Source organism: Nilaparvata lugens, chromosome X (assembly GCF_014356525.2).
Source record: "Nilaparvata lugens isolate BPH chromosome X, ASM1435652v1, whole genome shotgun sequence".
Lineage (NCBI taxonomy): Eukaryota > Metazoa > Arthropoda > Insecta > Hemiptera > Delphacidae > Nilaparvata > Nilaparvata lugens.
In genome coordinates this window covers 20,291,186-20,315,118 of record NC_052518.1, presented here as the reverse complement: position 1 = coordinate 20,315,118, position 23,933 = coordinate 20,291,186, and the positions used below count along the sequence as shown (strand labels likewise).

The window sequence follows — 23,933 nt, the reverse complement described above, 5'->3', positions numbered from 1 at the left end:
GTATCTACTATAGGCTACTTCAATTCAAAACTATTCAAAGTATAAAATAAAGATATCTTATAATAATGCTGACTAGGTATTCCATTAAAATTTATCTAGCCTTTAGTCATCTAATCTATCAATCCACAGTCATATATTATTGATATTAAGTTCATTATAATAAGATGAGTGTAGATTAGTTTGTGGTGACTTCAATTGCTTGGGCTAAATAAAAAGTTTTGTTACACATTTAAATTTATATGTACCAGCATAACCCTGGAATGTGTCTGCCTAGAATAATAATCATCTTATTTCCAGCAATGATGAATTCAAGAGGCTTTTCTCTTATTATTATTAAGTTATGCCTACGGTATTAAGTGTTGTGTTATGATGTTATGTTATGGTAGCCTAGAATAGTCTTTCAAAAAGATTATCATTCAAATATATAAGTATTTAGACCTATAATAAATTTATTCTTTCATTTTAAGGTACATCAATAAAAACAAAATCACTCGACTTACCAATATTTCCTGGATAAAATCACAAAAATTACAAACTATTGCAAAATGCAAAAATGGTCCATTGTAAAATGCATTGTGCTGTGTTTGTGCTATTGTGCATCGCGTCATAATGATCATACTATTGATAAACCCAAAATGTTGATATATTATGAATACATCGATAAATAATAATTATCGACTATTAATAATAATATAATAATAATAATAATATAATATTAATAATAATATATTCTCAAACATCATCTACATCTTTGTTTGGAAATGCGTTATTCAAATTACATAGTTTGAATAAGTAAAAGTAGAATACAATCCTGATTTCTACATTTTTGAATGCAATAAAATCAGTTTACCCTGGGAAAAAAGTTAGAATTAGTTTGATATATCGATTGTTAAAACTTTGATATTTCCATTTCACAGTATCAATAATATTGATAATATATCGATATTTACATTTGATACCATAGTAATGGTGGCAATATTTCAAAATTATTGACAATGTTACTGTTATTAAAACATTTGATATTAATTTCAGGTGGAGATTATTGATTTTTTATGGGGGAACATTTGTGCTTGACACTGAAATAATGTTGGAAACGATAAAATAGTAGGCTGTTATTATTTGAATTGAAACCCCAAAAATCATTTCAAAGTCTATGTGAGTAATTCCGGATACTGCATGATTTTCCTCATAAACTGTGATCTAATTTGAAAGTGTTATAACTTTTCCAATTTTTGAATAGAATCATTTGAGATTCTAGGACAATGTTGATAATATAAACAGAAACGATTTTTTTCAGAATTTTTAATCATAAATTACCATAATTTCAAAATTTTAAACGTCAGTAGCCCCTCAACGGCACGTTTGACGGGATTTTTGCATACAGAAAAAGTGCTGGAAATTCACTTCTACAGCCGAATTAGTCATGAAAGACAGCTTTTTTGAACATTTTTGGGAAACTTGAAAATCAGTCACATTTATTTCAAAGTCCCTATCTGGATTAAAATTAGCGCAAAAGGTCTATTATATCATCAACAGTGCGTTGTAGACGATTTTTGCAAGAGACAAAAAGTGCTGGAAATTCACATCTACACCCGAATCAGTCATCAAAAATACATTGTTCAAGGAAAATTAAAAATGTGCCAAAATTATAAAGTTTTTAACTGCATTTAAAATTACCGCAAAAGGTCTATATATTGTTAACGGTGCCCTGTAGACGATTTTTGCAAGAGACAAAAAGTGCTGGAAATTCACTTCTACACGCGAATCAGTCATCAAAAATACATTGTTTCGGGAAAATTGAAAATCTGCCAAAATTATTCAGTTTTAAACTGTATTTAAAATTACCGAAAAAGGTCTATATATTGTTAACGGTGCCCTGTAGACGATTTTTGCAAGGAACAAAAAGTGCTGGAAATTCACTTCTACACCCGAATCAGTCATCAAAAATACATTGTTCCGGGAAAATTGAAAATCTGCCAAAATTATTACAGTAGGCTACCAAGTTTTTAACTGCATTTAAAATTACCTCAAAAGGTCTATATATTGTTAACGGTGCCCTGTAGACGAATTTTGCAAGAGGCAAATAGTGCTGGAAATTCATTTCTATACCCGAATTGATTAACAGAAAGCTTAATGTGAGACTTTTTTGGAAAATTCAAAAAATTTTCCATCAAAAATTTAATTGGCATGAAATTTTTGATGTGTTATAAATTATATTAACGTGATCTCTAGACATTCAATATTATTGTACCATATCAGTAACTACTTATAACATCAGGCCTCACAACTAGAATTTCAAAAATTTAATTGGCATGAAATTTTTTTTATCTCGATAACAGTGTGTTGTAAAAGATTTTGCAACAGATAGAAAGGGGTTGAAATTCGATTTTTCATCCGAACTGTTGGTCAGAAAGCCTAAATTGAGAGTTGAAAAAATGTTTGATTTTCACTTTTAACATTTTCACTTTTTATTCACGTGAAGAAACGTGATTTTCACATCGTGTGTTAACATGGGTAATATCATCCTGAGAGCTCAGAAACCGGTCCTTATTGATATCAATGAAGATTCTATATAATCAATAGAAGCTCATTGACTGTATTTACCATGATTTCTATTTGTTTGTATTTATTTTTAATGATACTCATTTACTTTTATTGATATCACTAAAAGTTCAGTGATAACAATAGATTTTCGTTGACTGTATTTACCATTATTTCTATTGATATCCATGAGCACCTATTGATATCACTGAACGTACAGTGATATCAATAGAAGCTCATTGACTGTATTTACCGTGATGTGTATTGATATCCATGAACTCTCCTATTGATATCACTAAACTTGTAGTGATATCAATATAAGTTCATTGACTGTATTTACCGTGATTTCTATTGGTATCCATGGATTTCTATTGATATCCATGAACTTCTATTGATATCACTAAACTTGTAGTGATATCAATATAAGTTCGTTGACTGTATTTACCGTGATTTCTATTGGTATCCATGGATTTCTATCGATATCCATGAGCACGTATTGATATCCATGAGCATATATTGATATCAATAGAGTTTTTCTATCGATTTCTATGGATCTCTTCCACTAGGGATTCCAATTGATTTGTTTCTTTTATCATGTTTATTCATTTAAATTTTTTTGAGAGGATGTTGCCTACTTATGCTTGAGGCTTGTGTATGGGTTATGAGAAAGATCATGATGAGAGATGTGAGGAGCTACTGCTCTTGGGGTGTTCCGAACCAATGAGAAACTCATATGCCCAATGTAAATGTAAAACTTATACTTTTTAAATGGAAAAAAACACAATATGTTGTTTTTCCGGTCAAATGCCCAAGTAAGGTAGGCCCACAGCCCACTGAAGTGAGTACTTTGATATCTAAGTAGAAGACAAATTGTATTTTAAATTTAATATGGGATAGTTTTACAACATCTCTGGTAACAAATTTTATTACATCTCAGTTGTATGATTGATGAAGGCTGGTAGTCTTACACAATAAATAAGAAATTGTTTCATCATAAAAAATAATGATATTCTCAGCGAATTCGGCTTAAGTGCATGACCGGATAACAACCGCTTCTTCAATTATTGAACGGATGTACAAAACTATTGACCTTATATCACACAAGATTCAACAGAGAGGCATAACAAAGACATTATAATTCTAGAATGAATGAATGAGACAGGATGAGTCCAACGGAAATCAATACAATTTAGTTGCATTGATTCAGCTTGATTCATTGAAGTGAGATCATCGAATTCCAATCAGATTTAGCGGACAGCGGACATTATATTTTCTTTGTCTTACTTTTACAATAAGCTTTCTGTAAATGGTTATATTGAATTTGTTGTCATGAAAATTAATATAATATTAAATGATTCTCCAAGAGGTCATCCGCGGAAAATAACTTATAATATAGGACAAATCACTTTTACATAAAAAACCTTATTGATCAGTAGAATAAAAATTTAGTAATTATTATTAAACGAAAATCCCAATTAAATGCTGTAAATCACCCCGAAGACTTCTGCTACTGTAAATATTGACAACAGGGTACACTGCCCTGTAATAATTCCATCTGTAAAAATTTAGTAGTTACAAGCTTTATTTGCAGTGAATAATGAATGGTTATCTGTTGAACTCTGCTGCTTTACGAGAAGCAAAAGAAAAATATTAAATCGTAATTTAAATTACATTTCTTTATTTATAATAATATTGTTCAGTTGAGAACTTTTATTTAATTTCCCTTGTCAGTTCATCTTGTGTTGAATGGATTGTAATTTTAACTAGAATTATCACTTTTAACTTCGAGTTTTCACTTCCGATTATCACTTAAACACAAACAAACCATACTCATTACAAATATAGAAATTAAACCGATTCGCCCCTTTCAGTTAGAAGGATATTTTTAATTCAACATTTCTTTCTCCAAGAATGGATGGTTACCTGTTGAAACTCCGTTGATTTATGTAGACACAAAACAATATTATATTTCATCGTAATTCATATTTCTTATTCATTGTTATCGTTCTTGAATATTGTCACAGCCTATTATGTTCTTAAATGTTTTGAGAAGCTAGTTTTGGTTGTTACGCCTAAACTAGTAAAAGTTTATTCATGTGCAAGATAACCAAATAAATATAAAAATCAAACAAACCATATATTTTACCATTATGTAAAACTATGAATAATACATATAATGTATTCAATTGACAATAAATCCTCTCATACAAGGAAAGATTCCCTCTACGCATGGAGGAGTTGCTGCAGACCAGTGAAATACAATTTAGTTGGATAAATTTCTTTTTCAGTATTATGCATTGTAAAAATCCAATGCCAAATTATATTTGCAGTATATATTTTGCATGCACTGATCATTGCTCAGTGCGTTTGTATCAATTTATTTTTACTGCTTCATTGTATTTTTTCTCTCTATAAGTTTTAGACCTGGGGAGGGATAATTGCAGCCACATCGAGAATCTGCCACCAGACCCGTTCGACACTCAAGTATTTGTCAAGTGAGCAGAACGTAAACAAATAATGACGAAACAAAGCTGGGCTCCTGTAGCCTCAAAATTCCTGTGACGATCTACAAGCTGCCGCACAAATTTGGGTGGCACTAAAAGATTGCGGCCCATTCGATACCCGGAGACCGGAGACCCTCCCGGTGATGTCTGGCGTGTTAGTATGCGAGGGTGTCATATATAGACAGGGTTTATGAGTTTCACAGACACACATAGTTTATGATATTGGGGTGAAAGTGGGTCGCGAGGGTGGCCCAGCTTCAAACTATCAGAAGTGGTTGAATATTCCCCATTGGCGTTCTGCATAAATGATACTGTCAGTATGAAGTGAATCTCACTACAAGCATCAAGCCTCCAAATTAGTCTCATTTATCTTGTGACACAACTCCAGACTGGTCCCACGTTGGCAATTTATCAAAGTAGACATGTGGCTTCTACCCCTCTTCGCACCAGATCACATTTTTAATAGTAAAATTTGTTTTTAGGAAAGTGCACCCGAGAGTGCTGCTGGGCAAATTGAACAAATATTTGTTTGGAACATTTTTTTTGACCTGGGATATAATATCACTCCAGTGTCTGAGAAAAAGGACCAGAAATATCTAAACACCTTTTAGAAAATCTGTCATATCGAACTATTGAAATAACTTATTACCTTATCTATCTACAAATATTTCCTTACCAAGGAAATATTTCCTTATCTTTATCTATTTGCCTTACGTAGGTAGCTTAGCGTGTATTGTTACTTGCGTTCATTCTGTCCATTACGCATAGTTTTGCCGGTTATGTAGACAATCTAATCACTGAAACAGCCTTGGAAAACATCCACGTCTGGAGCGGTGAGATCTCCTTATTTCAATTAAATGAGAGTTACAACTGTGTTATTTTTCAGGAACGCTGACATTTTAAAGTTATTCTCACTATCAGCGAATGTTAATCCGGGAAATTAATGCATCATCAATATTTCTAGTTGCATGATAGGATTCATAGAATAGTATCTATAATAAGTACAATTCTGTGGTAAGATCAGACGATCAGATATTGTGCTTTAAAATTATCATTATAAATAAGTATATAAAAATGTATATGAGTTGTTTCATATACCAACAGTGTACACGTTTTTCTGATTTATAATATCAGTGAACATAATCTCAATATCAAACATAAATTTCGGTATATACTTTTAAAATTTATGTTTGAATAAAATCACTTTCTCTTTCATGAATTTGTAGTTTTTCTCATTTTAGGCATAATATTATATACTTCTAGAAACAAAATATATATTTTCGTTTGGAAGTTAACTGATAGAACTAGTCACATTTGAAATCCACTTTTCTCAAGAATGGTACTTTTTTGTACAGTATACTCGTGAAGCTGCTACTTTTTTCATGTGGAAGGAATTTATTCGTTACGAGTGACAGTTACTTAACCCAAACCAGTTATATACTATATACCTAAACATATACTATAATGAAACTAGTTATAACAGTTGTTTAGTATACTGTGGTCTTCGATGTGAGTATAAATATTCAGCGTCGAATTGATTACAAACAGAATTTTGAGAAGCAAGCCGTCTAAACAATATGTCAGTCGCTTATCATAGCTTTGTGAGGTGGTCGTACTCGTGCCCACACTCTTTCTTTCTCTTTTCGTTATTTGTATCTCTATCTATTTCTATTTCCTATCTTCTCCTGTTGGTTTATATACTATTTTTTGTTCAGTGGTAGGAAGGATAAATCGACAAATCACCATAGAAATATGCAAGATGAGACCCACCCGTCACAGTCTCGAACATTACTGAACAGAAATGAGAAAAATAAGTTACAATTTTATTTTTTGAACAGGAAGACATACTTGACAGACATGATGATGTTCGTGCGGAGACACTAACTTTGATTTCTTCTCCCCCTACCGTCATCGTGGATATCATTTAGGGAGCAGAGACGGTACTAAAATTGGATTATTTATTGTAGCTGTGTGACGTCAAACTAAGCTCAAGTGCTGAGTGAATCATAGCCACCGCTTATAAATCTTGGAAAAGTAAACAAGGGATTACAGTGTTGTGAAAAGTGCGACACCACTCCATTATCATCCATCAGCTAAGTCACTTTCAATTAAACTGGCTTACTGATTGTACCGTTTTTACCAGTGTGATTTAAAACGACCAAGAAAAGCTATAAAAATTCCGACAGTATAGGCATCAATTGACTTTTTCATCAAAATATCGATAATTTTTATAGAGGAACTCAACACGGTGACCTCTAACCAAATAAATCCGATATGATTGACAGTTATGTTCTCAATTTATCGTTATATATCTCATTCGGAAATCCGGTATACATATAAAACCGACGTGAAAAATTCTTTAGAGGCTGTTTCCTGCAAAATTACCATTTGACTGAACTAATATCAGCTACAACTATTAAGATCAAACTACCTCGTAAGGAGGCTCTTAGTTCGTCAAGTTCACAGTTCATAATGTACCTATTTTTACAATTTCTTGAGATATTGAAACAAATGGAAAGAGTTATCCAGTTTGTCAAGTTTTTTTGCATGCTGATACACTGATACACAGTCAGCTATACAGTATAACACTAGTTTGGGTAAGAGAGAAGTTATTTAGAGATCAGGTTTTTATTCTTAAATAGAAATATTCTGGTATTACATTTTTATAATGTTCGAAGAAATATATGATAATGTATCCATTTGACGTACTGCAGTTCTACCTGAGCTAAGTATTGATGAACTGGAACCTTGATGAAATTAACGCCACCCACCTCGTAGACGTGTGATTTGTAGGCTCACTGTTTAACATCTTCAAGATGTTATCTTGGAACAGAAAACTATCCTGGGGGTCAGGGTAGAGGACCTCGAGTAACAAAAGCTCAGTCATTCTCTTCAAAACTTTAATGCAAAATAACGCAGTTTTCTTTGTTTTCGTAACATTTCATTTCAATCAAAAATAATATGGAGTGCTGATCATATAATATATTTTCCAACTCAATATTTGGCATCTCAATATCAGTAATGGCAGATCTGCATGTGTAGATTTGTGTAGATTTTATAATTCCACATGTAAAAAAAGTTGCTCGTTGAGAGTTGATTATATTTTAGTTACTTGGAGTAGGCTAGTCGCAGGTGTCAATAACAACAACTGTTGAACAAGGGTAAAGTGTGAAGAGTCATAGTATTAGTCTTAGTTTTTTTTAGTATTTTATAGCAATAACATTTTTTGATTACAACTATGACAACAACTATTGTGTAAGAGAAATACTAGTGAGGCATCCATCTACTTAAACTTCAAGGGATTTTTCATATCTGTTACAGTAGTGTAGTACGGATTTTATAGACGTCCCTCTCCATTTAGCTCCAGTAATTATTGATAAAATAGAACTAACTCCTCTAAGCTAGAAATTTTACCATAAAAAAGCATAACGTTCAGTTGACCAAACGTCGAAGTTTTGTTTGCATAATTTGTTCAAAGATATTGTTATTGACAGACAATATCTATAATTGTCTATATTGTTATAGACAATAGTCTATAAATAGACAAATACTACAGTTTGCATGATTTCAGATTCCTGCCAATATATTAAGTTGTAGTTGTTGAGACTGCTCATTACATATATTTTTACTGTTTCAGAGTCCTTGAATATACTTGAATATTCAACATGTTTTGCATCATTCAGCCTTCTTGGAAACCAATTTTATCTATAGTTTCAAGAGTCCACTATCTGATTTGTTAATATTTTGTTGAATTTGAACTAGAACCCTGCGTTCAACAAGAGCAAACCATCATAAATCGCTGAGAGATGTTTTTGCCTGTGAGCTCAATGAATTGTAATCTCTTCTCGTGGTTATAAATTTGGATTTCTGAAGCCCGTTTCTCAAAAGTCACAAGTTACCTTTTCACCTAAGAATTAACACTTAGCCATATTTAGAAGCCGCACCACAAGATGGGTCATGCCTGACATTGTTTCAAATCGTGTTTCCTATCGTTTCATCGTGGTGCGCGTACTATAGCAACGGACTTCTTATTTTCAGGAACGTCATATGTTTCCATAGTTGCTAAGTAGGTAATTGTCAACTTGTTAATTTTAAAGAAAATCGTAATATATGCGTTTTCTCATTCACCTGTTACTAGAGAATTTATTATTTTATGATTCCCTTCCAAGAATCGGTTTTTAATGGAAACCTTCATTGAAAAGCATCGGTAAAAAGTCGAATTACTTACCTATTGAGTTAGGTCACCAGTAAACTTCAATGAAATCACAGGTGACTGGAAGATATTTTGACATTGACAATGTAAAAAGACAGGTGAATTTTGCTTTAAAACAGAGAAAGTGATAATAAGTCTGTTACAATTTACAAGTGAATAAGTATCTTAATTGAAACTTTCGAGAAATGGGCCCCTGAACGGTGAATTCTACTCGACGTGGGTTAAAATAAATGAAAAATTGCAGTTTCTTCAGATATTAACATTGTTGGGAGACAAGAATTGTTTTGACTTGAGACAAACACAAATATGTCATCAAGTTGGCTAATTTTGCTTCCGTGGTTCGAGAGATATGAGCATTCAAAATTGTTTTATTTTCTCATTCTCATTTGTTGCGAAACCGTTTATTGTAGCAAACGGATTTTATATGATGCTAAAAAATATATTTTGTCAACCTCTACATATAGTTCAAACAACAAGCAATCTGATATAATATTATAATACATATTTTCGTGAAAAAATGCATTCTAAATAGAATGTCACAACTTTCTGACCGGATAAAGTATGTTGGTAAGGTTTTAAGGCTCTTTACCTTGAAAAAGGAAAGATTGGACTTCAAAAGAACAGAAAAAATAAATTATTATTTTTGATGAATGAATTGGGATTTTGATAAATTCTGTGTACTAAATGATTTAGTAATTGATTGAGTAACCAAACAGATCGATTCTACTAGCTGGTTTTGCGACTCTCATTGATTCCTCAGTCATGCTTGGCTAAGAACATTCTCAAAAACAGTTTATGAATATGGCCCTGTGAGCAAAAATGAAATTTGACATACTCATCCATCACCAATTAAAAACAAATTTTATAATCGTGTATGAAATTGTGAAATTGGTGAAACTGTAATTTACAAGAACAATTTAGCTGTTTGAAAAACGTTCGAGCTGCTTCTACAATATCTAATAATTCATTCCCTAGAATGTTTCATTTCAAATTTGGGATGGAAACAGTTTTTGTCATATGTCTTCTGTTTGTACTCAAGAAATGAATATTTTATTCTGATTGTTTATATTCTCACATGCAGGCCGTACTTGTTGTAAAAATTCAAATTGTTCAAAAATGCTCATTGTATGATATTATTCGAAGAAATATTTTTTATATCTGAACTCAATTATATGATGGCTCTACACTACATTTTTTCAATCATTAACTTACTATACACGCTGGTTTTCATGGAGGTGCAATGGGGGGGTTTATGAAGCTTATAATGAAGACGTGCTTATAATAAAGACAAGTTTATTATATGTGACATATATGGATTCATAGAACATTTTTTCTTTTGATTTTACAAAGAAGTATACAATTTAATCAAATTCAAATATATTTTAAGCTATTTTAAATTTTTATTGTCTTTCTCTCACTGAACAAGGTAAGAATTTCTCGTGTTAAATCGTATCCTCTATTCAGTAACACATTGAAGATACAGTATTGCACAAAAAATATTCTGTCTCTCCAAGAACGTTAGGCCTATTCTAGATTTTACAATGAGAACAAGTCCTCCATAAAAACAATGATGAATATTTACAATTACTCGCGTGACTCTCCATATTATACGACTCAATAACACTTGACTCCGTATGTGAACCAAATAATATATTTTTATAATCTATGTTGAGTAATCAGGTAAAAGAAAACGCCTCGATAACGTTTGCCACTAGATTGTATAGTCGCCTAATCAAGTTATTGAGAAATGTATGACAAAAGTCATAATTTGATTTGAATGAATTATTCAAAATTTAAATTATTTACATTTTAACTTCATTTGAAATTGACTGAAGTTACATTTTGTGCAAGTGAAAATGCTTGTAACTAGCTTGAGCTATAGTCCTGATAGAGAGTTGATGATAAATGTTGTAGTCCTTGTAGACTTGTCTCAGGAGTGCCGCTGTAGATGTTGAAATGGCTCATGGAAAAATCAGCTGATGTCCGGGAAGATTTGCTCGTTACAGCGCTGCTAACAAAAAAGAAACCTTCTAGAAAACTCAGTAACTTGGAGGTGATATTACCATTTTGAATAATGCCCAGCGCTCACGATGTGACTGATTTGCAACTTCAGTTAAGTGTTGCAAATGAGTGATTCATTTAAACGTCACAACTGTAATAGACTACTTGCTGTGACGTTTGAATGAATGGCCAATAGTGGGAGTGGCTTGTCTAGGCTAATAAGAATAGCACACGTTTACGATGATACCAATTCAGACGTTCAAAATGATCTACCAAACAAAATAAACCAAGCAATATATAATCCTATCTAATTGGATATAGGAAACGCTAAATCAATGAATTATAACGACTACTATTTCTTAATTTTGAATATCAATTATTATTGTAGATGCTATCGAAAATGTAGAAGATCAGTTTCACATAAAAATGTAATTCATATTTTATGGCAGTTGATTAATCTAAACTCAAAAATTTATGAGTTATATTACTATTATGTATATTATATTAATAAGTTACTTTTAGAAATATGTTAGAAGCACGAATTACAGATAAGAAAAACTGAAAGTTTCTTAAATAATAAATAGTGTCAGGTGTCTTTTTAAAATCAAAATAACTACAGTATCATGATTTAAACAGGAAAATATTGATATAATTACTTGCATCTTTCAGTGATGTTTTGCGAAGAGCGTTAGCGGGTATAAAATTATCAATATTAGCCTAATGGATTAAATGAATGAAGATATGAACCATATTAGATGAATGTGATTGTGAAGATGTAGATAGGGGTGTATGATGATGATGTATGAATATTGATCAGCTGCTCAATCTATTGGATGAGCTATACAACAAACTAAGACATCCATGTATCAATATTCTACATTTACTAAAGCCTTATCTCCTCTCTTCCATAAATGTCCTCTCATTTTAATATAAATATAAAGTGGAATATTTTCTGTAAGTGCAATAGAGCAATTATTTTAAAATTACTCCAAGTATATCCAAGATATAAAATGTACATTACTGGCTGAGAGAGAGAGTCATACTGTAGGACAGCAATTCTCAATCTCATCAAAGATCGTAATTCTGAGTAGGAAATTGGAATTTCTCGTAGCCTCTTGTCACGGAATAAGCATACCATAGTGCTTCTTTCCTTTGTGCTCTTGTTATACTGAGGGAGAGAGGAAGGGTTTCATTGTGAACTAAGCAACTTCTTCAAATCTAGACGTACTACGTTTTGAAAATCTGCCACTTTTTCAGCACCTTTGATTTAGTGTATCCACCTCTAGAATTAGAGAAATGTTCTCAAATAACATTATTAAGTGCATTCTTTTTAATATAATCTGCTGGAGTATGCAGCTACTTGAATTGTGGAGATTGTTGGGCTTGCAGCCAGAGAGTGCAGAATATAATATTACATTCTTTACTCTCTGCTTCTTGCTACTTTGATATTCGAGGCTATTGAACTTGATTTGCCAATGACTTCATTTCAGCTCTTGGAATTTCACTGTAATTGTCCATCTTAACGAGTTGGCAGTTAGAGTAAGGGTAGGTGAAAATTAAGTAAGGGTAAGTTAGTCAACCATGAAAAATTAAACAACTTAGTATTGAAACAGGTTATTGCCTAATCAAAGTTATTTCTACTGTAAAATCAACTCTCACTTTAGAGTTGATCCGGGAAAATCTGCAGTCTCTCCATCGTGTGGTTGAATTTAATAAGATATTTAGAGTTTTGAAAGTGAGAATGATTGCATGCATTTTGATGGTCAATTGAGTTAATTTTGGATAGAATGGCATTTCTCTATCACATCTTTATTAATTATTTGTCAAATGCAAGTTAGTATTAATTATTTGTCAAATACATTTTAGTAGTGCTCAACGTTTCAAAAATTAGATTTATTAGATGGATTTCAAAATGAAATTGAAAACTTTAAATCTGTCCATCGCGTGGTTAATTAATCGTTATTCAATAACAAACCATTCTAACAAGAAACATGAATGAGAATCGCTTTTATTAATTAATTATTACTAAATAAGATGTTAGTGTTAGAGTATCGAAAATGAGATTTATTGGACGGGTTTCACCATACATTGCCAGGCTTGATTAGAACGCATGTTGAATGCTAACCTTGGAATGGTGCCAGTGCAGTGCAGGGGGGTGCAGGGGGGTTGTGGTTGTGGTGCAGAGGAGGCTGAGTGAAAGGGTGTGATGTGATTGGCTGGCAAATACGGACTCGGTCCTTGTCCAAACGAGTTGCCTCTGCTTACGTTCACATATGCATCTGTTAACATATTAAAATATAGCTATCATGTAACATTGCAATTCATCGTTTAAAAAGGATTATAAACAATTATTCTATTTTCCTGGAGATCAAGGATGATGAAGGATTTTCCATGGATGAAGAAGATAGTCTCACTTGTGATTCTAAATGGAATGTCAAAATTTAGCTCTCATTTAATATCACAATAATTTATTGTTTACTTAAAAGGTATGATCCTCTACAGTAATGGATTTTCTCTTGATGAGGTTTGGAGTACTGGGTAGCCTAACCAATGAATTCACATACACATTAATTTGTAAAATGATTGGAATGTAGCTCTCATGGAACATTGGAATTCATTGTTATGAAAATGGCATTTTCAATTATTGGGCTTTCCCGATAGGACGAGGAAAGTCTTTACCACTAATTCATATTAACATCTGTAGAGACAGCGATCTGGAATATTTGAATTTATTGTTTGATAAATGATACGCCTTCAGTTAAAAAGTTCCAAGCTCCTTCTTCTGATTCTGATTTCTAGCACTGCCCCTCTGCTAATTTAAAAATATTTTGAGTTTTTCAAGAAAATTACACTGACAGTTGTTTTGTATTGTTTTTGAAATTATAATGAATTTGAATTGATTTGATTTACTTTCAAATTTTATTACTAGAAGGTAACAAAAATACTGGGTGTTGTACAACTGATCGCAGATCGCAAGAAAAAAAATATATAAAAAATAGTGTATGCATAAATTCTGATCATTTTGTATATCCTTTCTAAGTCTTTAAAAAGTTGGAGAAGTCCAACTTAACGTACCCGCAAAATCGCAATACTTTTGTTTTGGCAGATTTTAAATCTGGTCTCTGGTGATGAACGAATCACTACAATTTTAATTTGTTGTTGCTTAATAATATATATTATTTGTATCACATATTCTGAGAATACAATTAATTATATGAATTCTGGACCAAATGACATACTGTATAATAGTTATATGAATACAGACTGAAGACAATATGCTATCATACTAATGCTACAATACTATACGAATATGTAGATGCAGTATTATTTGTTTTTGTAAAGCCTCGTTCCCATTACTACAGATTACTATATTGTCTTCGTACAGTAACACGATAAAGGTTTGATTCACCTTCATTGTAACTCAAATAAAAAATGATTTTAGCATTCAGAGAAACGTGCATTATGAGTAATTTATATTTTATTCAAACTATTGTTCAGCGTGGCATAGTTGTATCAGCAATAATATATTTAGTGCAACAATAAGCAGTACTTCAATTTCATGTGAAATGAGAGAATAATTTTTATGAATTGAGAATAATGTGCTTTATGAGTCATTAATTCTTTTTAGAACTATCGTTTAGTTATTGTGGCCTCAGCAATAAATCCTGAATTTACGAGGATGGATTTATGGATAAACCACATGGAGTAGTTTTGTGGGAGAAATAGATGCCGGATGAAAAATATTATTGCAGTTAGTATTTATCTAGGATTTGTTTTTGAAGACAGGTTGACAAAGTTGCTGTCAACTAAAATGCCCGCTCAAATCTTGAGCAATATATCTGTATAGTCGTGTCTCAGATTATAGAGGTCTGGCTCTATAACGAGATTCACTTCAGACTGGCTGCTTTGGTTGGATGGGAAGCGTTGGTGTTGTTCTGAAGAAATGCTGACAGTATAAAGTGAAGCGACACTCCGACACAGTTTAGATTAATGACTCCGAAAGGAAACAATACGCTTAACAAACTAGGATCGCCACCTATTTATAGGCTTCGGTGCTGGCTGACTTCCCAACTTCAAATTCAACGTAGCTAATTCGACGTCAACGCATGAAATCATCCATAACCCTTTTCAATCGTCCGAACCGAAAATGAATCAACTGTAATTTTTCTCATGCATCCTTAGTAAACGCCTGACTAATATATTTATTTATTCTGACGATTTATTTGCTCCTTATTAACACTACACAATCAGTTGAGGATAAATACAGTCAAAAAGTTAGTCAATAATAATGTCAATACCAAATTTTAAAAGAATTTTATCCTATACATAAGCTTCTCTTTTATCAAAATTTGACTTGTGTCATGCTCTTGATTAGAGTTTTAGTTTACCATAGATTGCCAATAGTGTAACACCTGAAACCGGGTTCTTGATATTTAAAAAAATTGTGATTGTCACAACTTCAAGAATTTTTATATCATATGGGTAACTAGGCCTACAACAATTTCACCTTCATTACTACTCAAAACATAATTATACACCTTCCACTCTTTCTAGCATCAAGCTGTAGTGCATAATTTATGCTACTTTTGAACCGACACGACAACACTTTCTTCACGATCTGAAATCGTTTTCCAGATCAAGAGACGTATCTTGAATTACGAAGTTAAATGATACATAGATCGAATTTTCATATTATCATCTTGAATTACGAAGCTGAATTATAAAGAAATGGAGTTTTCATACAATCATATGATTTATGCATCACGCTGAACTGAATATACATATGTTATTGATAAAAAATATAAATCGCATTCTCACATATTGGCCAAGAGGTGAATGTGTATATTTATGTGTTTGGTTTTTGAGACAAGTATTAGTCAACGATGACACCACTAAGCTGGAATGGGGGAGCAAAAAAAGCCAACTCGTCAAAGAAGGCGACAGAGGAAAAGAGAAATGACTCTGGTGATTAATAGGGGATGAGAAAAAACAGGCAGCATTTTGTTACTGAGGCAAACACGATTGAGATGTATTGTTAGTTACTAAATTCCAATTAGTATTCGGTAAGTGGGACCAATTATTTGTTTTTCAACTACATCTCGTTCTATGAGTGACAAAGGCTAATCAAAAGATGACTTAAAAAACTAAGAACTCAGCCGAAAATATTTCTGAATCCTTTTACAATCAAATTGCTGCTACTTTGAAACTCGGAAGACCCAAGTATTCCAGTAGATTTTCCTATATATCATAATGTATATTATGCAATTTTCCTTGATTTTTTCAAAGTTTCAAATATAGGCCACTCTATTTGAACAATTTCTAACATCGTGCAAGGGTTCTATGAAGAAAAAAAATCATTTCAGAGTTTCATGAGAGACATGAGAGAACTGTAAAATACATATAACTATGCAAAGGTAACTAATGAAGAACATATAAGGTGAAGATCATTATTGAGGAATTGAATATAATATATTACTGATTTACTCTATTTCAAAAGAATATCTGAGTTGAAATGGTTAATGTTGCTACCTTTATTGGTCTCTCTTGATGTGAATTGGTGATGGTGAGGTCTAGTGGAACTGGTGGAAGGTGAAGAAGCAGGTCTGGGCTGGTAGTGATTGTTCACTATTTGCAGCTGATTTAATGCCTCGGAACCACTAAAACATACAATATGGTAAAATAATTGAAAAAATCATAAATTGAAATAATTGATACTGAAACTCAATAGAGAAGTCTATTTTTCTTTAACATCTCAGAACGCATGGATGGTATTTGAGATTGAAAAGGCAGAGCTTTTTATGAATGGATCTATGGCTCTTTTGAACGGAAAATATCAGTATAGTAACAAAATAATCTTTTAAAAGATATGATATTATATTAAAGAACTGGATAAAGCGCTAATGCTATGTGCTGTCTTCCAGATTATTGAACTCTCATGACTTAGTCGATACATCAATTTTACGTAGTTTATCAGCTTATAAAAGTTATTGAACCGCGGCTTACCCTACGGTTATACCTCGTCAGCTCATTTAAGTTGATGAACTAAATGATGATGATCACTCACATTTTAAATCATATATCAACTTATATACAAGGCTAGCTCATATTTCTCATGAACTCAAAATTGTTTCAGCCAGACTATCCACAAAAACTACTTGCTAGGTTAATGAATTATCTACTGGTAATGGTTGAGGAATCTGTTAATACTGTAGTTCAAAATATCAGAGAATCTGTATATTTTATAAATCATTGGATCAATTTCTATGCAAGTCATATATTTAGAGTCTGTGATTGATTTTTCAAGTGCTTTTAAAATGTATAATCGAATGAAAACATATAGATAGCTATAGAACACGTATGGTTGAGATATTTTTGAAACAACAATCTCAGGTTAAAAAAGATGGTTTACTTTGAGGTCACACACATATTGGAAACGTGACATTTTTGTTAAGAATATTGATTTATTAGTAAATTGAAATGATTCCATCATGCTTTTATGTAAATAGAACACATCGCAAGGTTTATTTATTCATTATAAAAGTTTATGAAGACTACAGGCAAAGCCCAAGACAGTCTTCATTGATATCAACAATTTAAGTCTAATTTATAGCGATAAGTAATTGAAATTAAAGTTAATTAACTAAGTAATACAGAAAAATTGAGTAGATCATTATCAGATTTAATATAGTAATATGAAATTATATCTTATTGGAGGATGATAATGTACTACATATTCTTGGTTATTTTATGACAACGTATATTATCATTTCGAAATAAAAATGGAAAGCTTACCAATCTTCTGGATCGCATTCTCTGAATCCTTTCGCAAATGGATTGCTGGCGATTTTCAGCTGTGTTATCTGTGATGAAATTAATAATACAAAAGTTGAATAAAAATAGTGTACAGGGCAGAATTTAGAAATTTTTCGCCCCCAGACTTAATATTTCACGCCCCAACTCTAGTTAGAGCTACCCTCCAAAAATAATATATCATGTCAAATATTTCATTTCCTCGAAATATACAACAAAAATCAATATTCAATAATACAGCATTTTATTACTGTGTGGTTACTTGAAAAATTGAAATTGAAACTCTTTATTCTTCAAAAAGCAAAATACGTAATAATATAAAACTTTAAGTTTATGAATTGGAGGCTCTTCTCAGGGGCATAAATGCCTGTGAGAGAGGAGCGAGTTGAGATAATATATAAACAAGTTTGATAAACATAAGTTTTATCAACTAAAATCAATAATATTCTTATAGTAAATTGATACAAAAACAAATAGAAAGTGACTACATCCTTGATAACACTTTATTATTTATGAGTATTTGATAAAATAAAAGGGAATGAGGAGCATCGAAATTGACTAGAATATACATTGTATTGTTGGAATAAAAACCTTGTATACTCTAGCTTATATAAGAAGAAAGAGAAGAACACATACAAAACGCTCACATAAATACACTCAAATATACAAAAGACAATAATAAACACGCACACAAACATATTTATATATGCGGTAGTTCAATGGATATCTAATAAGGTTGAGCTTATATGAGGTTGAGTTGAGGTGACACTAAAACAACTATTAACTTTGGATTTGCTACTGCTGCTATTATTTGATATTATGCTGCTGCTTGAGTAACATACTCTACATGGCATTCTTTTATGTTCAATCTCAACCTAACCCCACTTCTTGAATATTTATTTATTTATTTATCACATTGTGTACAAATACTTAACATGAGGAAAGGCTCAACAGGCTCATGCCCAAAACTGTCCCATTTCCAATTCATACTATATTTTCCAAATCAATATGTTGGTTATGTCACTTTAATTTTTCAAAATACAATACAATATTAATTACTACCTAACAGAAAGGAATCGTCCAGTACAGATTAATAAAGGCATTTCGTATTAATACTGTTTATTTTTTTTAACTATCGCGATGTTTTCTTCTAAAAATGTTTTACTCTTCATAGGTACCATTATGCAACATTTACAAAGCATCATTATTACACTTACATCATTACACCATACACCTTCACCATTTTTACATAAGCGTACCCTACGCTATTCTACAAATTGACAATTTCTGATACAATTCACACTACTGCTGGCCTCAGATACAAAACAATACCATAGATAAAGGATAAGCATAATATTCTATATTGCTTGTCTCTGACAATACAAAGGATTAGTATTTGTGATCTAAGATTAATATTTTGCATGAGAAATGCTGAATTCGCATAAAATGCTTCAAATTTATTGTTTTACTCACCCTTTGATTCTGATAAGCGGTTACAGCAGTGAATCGCGTCTCTGGAAATACAAATGTCTTGAAATTATCGACAGTTGATCCAGTACTGCTTCCACCAGGAGGAATGTAGAGTACGTGAAAGCGAGGTTGATAACGGTGCATAGAATTTAAAATTATCTGTAAGTAAGATCAGGCAATGTGAGCGAGAAAAACTCGTCTGGGTTTCGATTCTATTGCTTCATTTAAAATCTTTAAAAATCAGTCAATTCCAATTGGTGAAATTCATTTATAAATTATTAGTACATGGAGACAACAAATTTCCAATTTCACCTTGAATGTCTTATTGAACAGTATATATAAATCATTCTACAAATCAGGGAATAATTATAACCGAATCTAATGATATCTCATGGTTTATAGTTCTGGTTTTTTTCTTTAATTGTTGTATAGTTTATCAGATTATATTTATTGGTCAGTTGATTGAAATAAATTTTATCAGAAAGAAAGATTATCAGAGCCGAAGTTAAAGTTCAAAAGAAAGAAGATCAAGCAAACTACCATACTGACTTACGAGAAATTGAAGGAAAGAGGGATACGGAAGAGAAAGAAAAAGGTTATTTTTAGATTATTATTGTTATTAGTTAGGAAAGGGAAAGAACTGTACCAGAATTCAACCTAGAAGTGTACGTTGAACAAAGAATAAAAAGAAGAAAAAAGATAGGATAGGCTTAGCTACCACATTTCCTTTTCCGACACCCCTAAATAGATTCAACCTAGTATATACCTAATACACCTAGTAGATAGAATCAGGTCATCTTTTTTTTTGAGAGTGATGCCCACATGAGTGGGGTTTTAGGCTTGTACGTGGTCTATGAGGCGAATTTTAATGAGAGATGGGTGGACCTACAGTTTTATGTGGGCTCCGAACCACCGGGAACCGTTTTCTCAACTCATGAATCATATTCAGGGGAGATGGCTGAAGTGGTCACCCTTGCAACGGGGGTAGCAACCGCACGATTCTCAACGTTTCTAAGCGATAGTTTATCAGCGCGACCACTGAGTAAACCCGCTTCCCGAATATCTGATCTAATATTAATATATTACTGTACTGGTTGATGATCAATTCTATCTCAAAAGTATTTTATTCATGAAGAAAGTACAATCAACTCTCAATATTTAGAAATTCGAGGGACTCAATGAAAGTTCTATTAAACGAGAGAGATCCAAATATAAAAAGTTCAAATAGATGAGCTGAAGCAATAGAGAAATTCGAAATAAAAAGAGTTGATTAGAAATTCACCTAACAAATTAAATTGATGGAAGTATTAATTGACTACGGAAAAAAAATCAAATTAGCAAGAATTGACTGTATATTATCTTTTCATGATTTTAATAATACATCTTTATAGAATTGAGATTGAATATTCATTATATTCCTAGAATATCATACAAACTTTCCCGGCAATTTGGCAACGGTTTACAGATAAATACAAACAATTATTTGATCAAACTGCCCTGGCAATTCGGCAACTAGTTTGAAAAGGATAGAGCTACCTGCTTTGTATAATGACAGTTTACAGATAACGTTTGCTATGAACCAATGTTAATCAGCAACTGACTGAATGTGAATCTCTTTTTCTGCCAAACTTGTCTATAATATAATAATTATTTGTGATGTTCCCTGCACTGTAGCTTATGTGGAGTAATACAAGTAGTAGAAATTATTATTACTATGAGATTGGCGCCTGATTGACTTTTTAGTTTCAAGAAGTATGTTCTGGAATGAACAACGGGTAAAATTCGGCGTTGATCTATTTAGGAAATTGAAATTTTATTGCTGTTTACTTAAAGGGGGCGTGAGCCCCCAACTGTTGATGCAACTGGCTGGATTTATTGCAGTCTTGGCCACAACTCATATTGTTTATTTACTGCCTGTATGGAGAGAACTTATGATCTGCTTTTAAAAGCATGATCATTCGACTGTAGGGGTATTCACTTTTTACTGTCGCCATTCCTTATAAATAGCATTAATGTTTCACATTCAACCAATTCTGACAGTTTAAAGTAAATCTCACCGAAGAGTTTCGATCTGTATTATTTGTCAAACAAGATTTAGTCCAAACAATTATTGTTTCTCTTTATAATTTAGTACCAGGCCTATATTCATCACGTTAGCTTGTTTTCTCCGATATAAATAAGCTTGAAACATTGTGAACTATCGAAAGCGATGGTTGGTCGACTTGGAGAACGGAGATTGAGAATGATGATTGCTGCAATTCATTTGGTAAGGTATTTATTTTTGTTTTTACTAGGAGACTGAGAAAACAATATCATTCGGTACATAGTGCCTTTTTCCGTTACTCTTGAATAGAAATAAGAAATAGAATCACTTGATAATGGCATCATAGCCGAAGCATATTGTGAGTAAACAAATTTAAAAAAGGGTACAGTACTTAGATGTTTATTTTTATTTACATACGGTACATACTATACTCTTCTCCAAGGAAAAGATTCCAACTGTTAAATTGGAACGATAGCGAGTAGCGAGAGCATTCTTATAGAATAATTAATAGGATTAAGGCATTCATTTATTTTTTGCTGAGGATGATGCCCACATGAGCTCTAGGCTTGTGTGTGGGTAATGAGGCGGATGATAATGAGAGATGAGTTCGTAACTGAGAGATGACACATCCAATGAGTTCTTACCTCATTGTTGAGAACTTGGTCATCATTCAAGCCAAACAATTTATTTCAAAGTGATGAGATATATCAAAAATTGATTAAATATTAATGAATGAAAGTTTGTTGTTGTAAATATCAGTAACTCGAGGATTAATGGGGGAAATCAGTATAATCAGTTGTCTCCATTACTAATCAGGGGAAAAAATTAAATTTTAAGGAAAAGAAGAATGCAATTTGGGTTTGAATTCAAATTCAAGGTTTTGCGAGAAAGATATGAGGCGCAAAATGTTTTCAATTCAGGATTGTTTTTTTTTATTATTGCGGGTGATGCCTATATTATGCTTTTTGCTTGTGCGTGGGTAATGGGAAGTGCAGGTGTGAATTATGAGATGATCAAACGTCCATGCCTAATTTATGGGATTCGGCGGGATTCGAACCCGCGACCAGGTAACACTAGCAGACTGAAGGGTGCAACGTCTGTTCATAAAACACTGGCATACGCGCCTCGCAAATGAAAAATATTCCGGTTAGCATGTAGAAGAAAACATGGCCAAGGAAATATCAGTTAGATTAGGTAAGAATATAAGTGATATTGTAAATAGTTATAAGCCTAATGTAAGAGTACCCAATTCTATGATTTTCTACCCATAATTGAGCAGGAAATTATTGAAGCAGCGATATAAAATAAATAAATATATAAATGTATTGCAATATATTTATGTTGCATATAAATGAAATATAAATTTCAAGTTTCTGTGGAATAATTGCAACAGTTGAAAATGATTCAATTCCATTTTTTCTTTATCTTTACTCTTATTATCAGTTGAGGGTTGAAAACATAGACAGGATTTATGTTTTGCTGTGGGAGGGGCCAGAAGTGAAATATTAAATATTCAATAATTAGGCTAATGATTACCTTCATAGGTGAACCAAATACAATTTATATCAAAAACACAGTCACGTAAGAACAATATAGACCTTATTTGTGAATCAGATTTTATAATTCATGGCTAGACTTATATTAAGGTGAGCTACATCATACATATTTCATAACTCAGGTATGCAGCATATTCTTGACAGAGGAACATTCAAGAGTGAGAACTGTTCATTGTGAAGGTGCGTACAGGCTTATGCGCCACGAACATGCGTATTTCTCTTTTCATCAGCTAATATTATGCCTATTATATCTGTATTTTACTGTTTCTGTACAAAAAATGCAGAAGATATAGAGCTGATGAAAAGCGAAATACGCGTGTTTGTGGCGCGTAAGTCTGTACGCACTTTTAGAAAGAGGGGTTGTAGATTTCTGAAACCTGGTTAAAGTTATACACTTATCAATTTATAAACTTTATAAAAACCCAAGATTTGAAACCTAACTTCTAGGCTGGTCACATATTGCGACGACATGATGTAACCCCAGTCTGCTATATATGAGTTAACATCATATTATAAAGTAATGTTCATTATTTTATAATGAAGCTTTGTCTCATATTTGTTTTATAATGAACCTTTGTCTCAATGTTAATATTACAATATTATGATCATAAAAATAATATTATCTTATCTAGCAGACTCGTGTCCCGCCGTGTCGCGTAGGTATCAATATGGGACTAGCCCTATGGCTATTGCAATCCAATATGTTTAGAGAATCCATTAATTTTTCTACAAATACAATTTATTACACTATGCTCACATTATGGCACCATGATCTATTTGGAAGTATTGAAAAA

General features: G+C 32.2%; 1 protein-coding gene across 4 annotated transcripts in view; it reads right to left on the bottom strand.

The window, feature by feature from the left end:
* Positions 1-10,534: 10,534 nt before the first annotated feature.
* The window catches only part of LOC111052496 (T-box transcription factor TBX1-like), a 44,985-nt gene continuing 31,586 nt past the window's right edge, over positions 10,535-23,933 (bottom strand). For 2 of the 4 annotated variants that reach the window (XM_022339192.2, XM_039442977.1), the window contains exons 6-10: positions 19,543-19,698; positions 18,052-18,119; positions 16,789-16,916; positions 13,385-13,538; positions 10,535-11,266 (exon numbers count right to left, since the gene is read on the bottom strand). In XM_022339192.2, the coding sequence (XP_022194884.1) occupies positions 11,125-11,266; positions 13,385-13,538; positions 16,789-16,916; positions 18,052-18,119; positions 19,543-19,698 (648 nt within the window). In that variant the 3' untranslated portion in view covers positions 10,535-11,124. Of the gene's footprint in view, positions 11,270-13,384; positions 13,539-16,788; positions 16,917-18,051; positions 18,120-19,542; positions 19,699-23,933 lie in introns of all 4 variants that reach the window. The other 2 variants (XM_022339190.2, XM_022339191.2) reach the window with 1 other exon arrangement.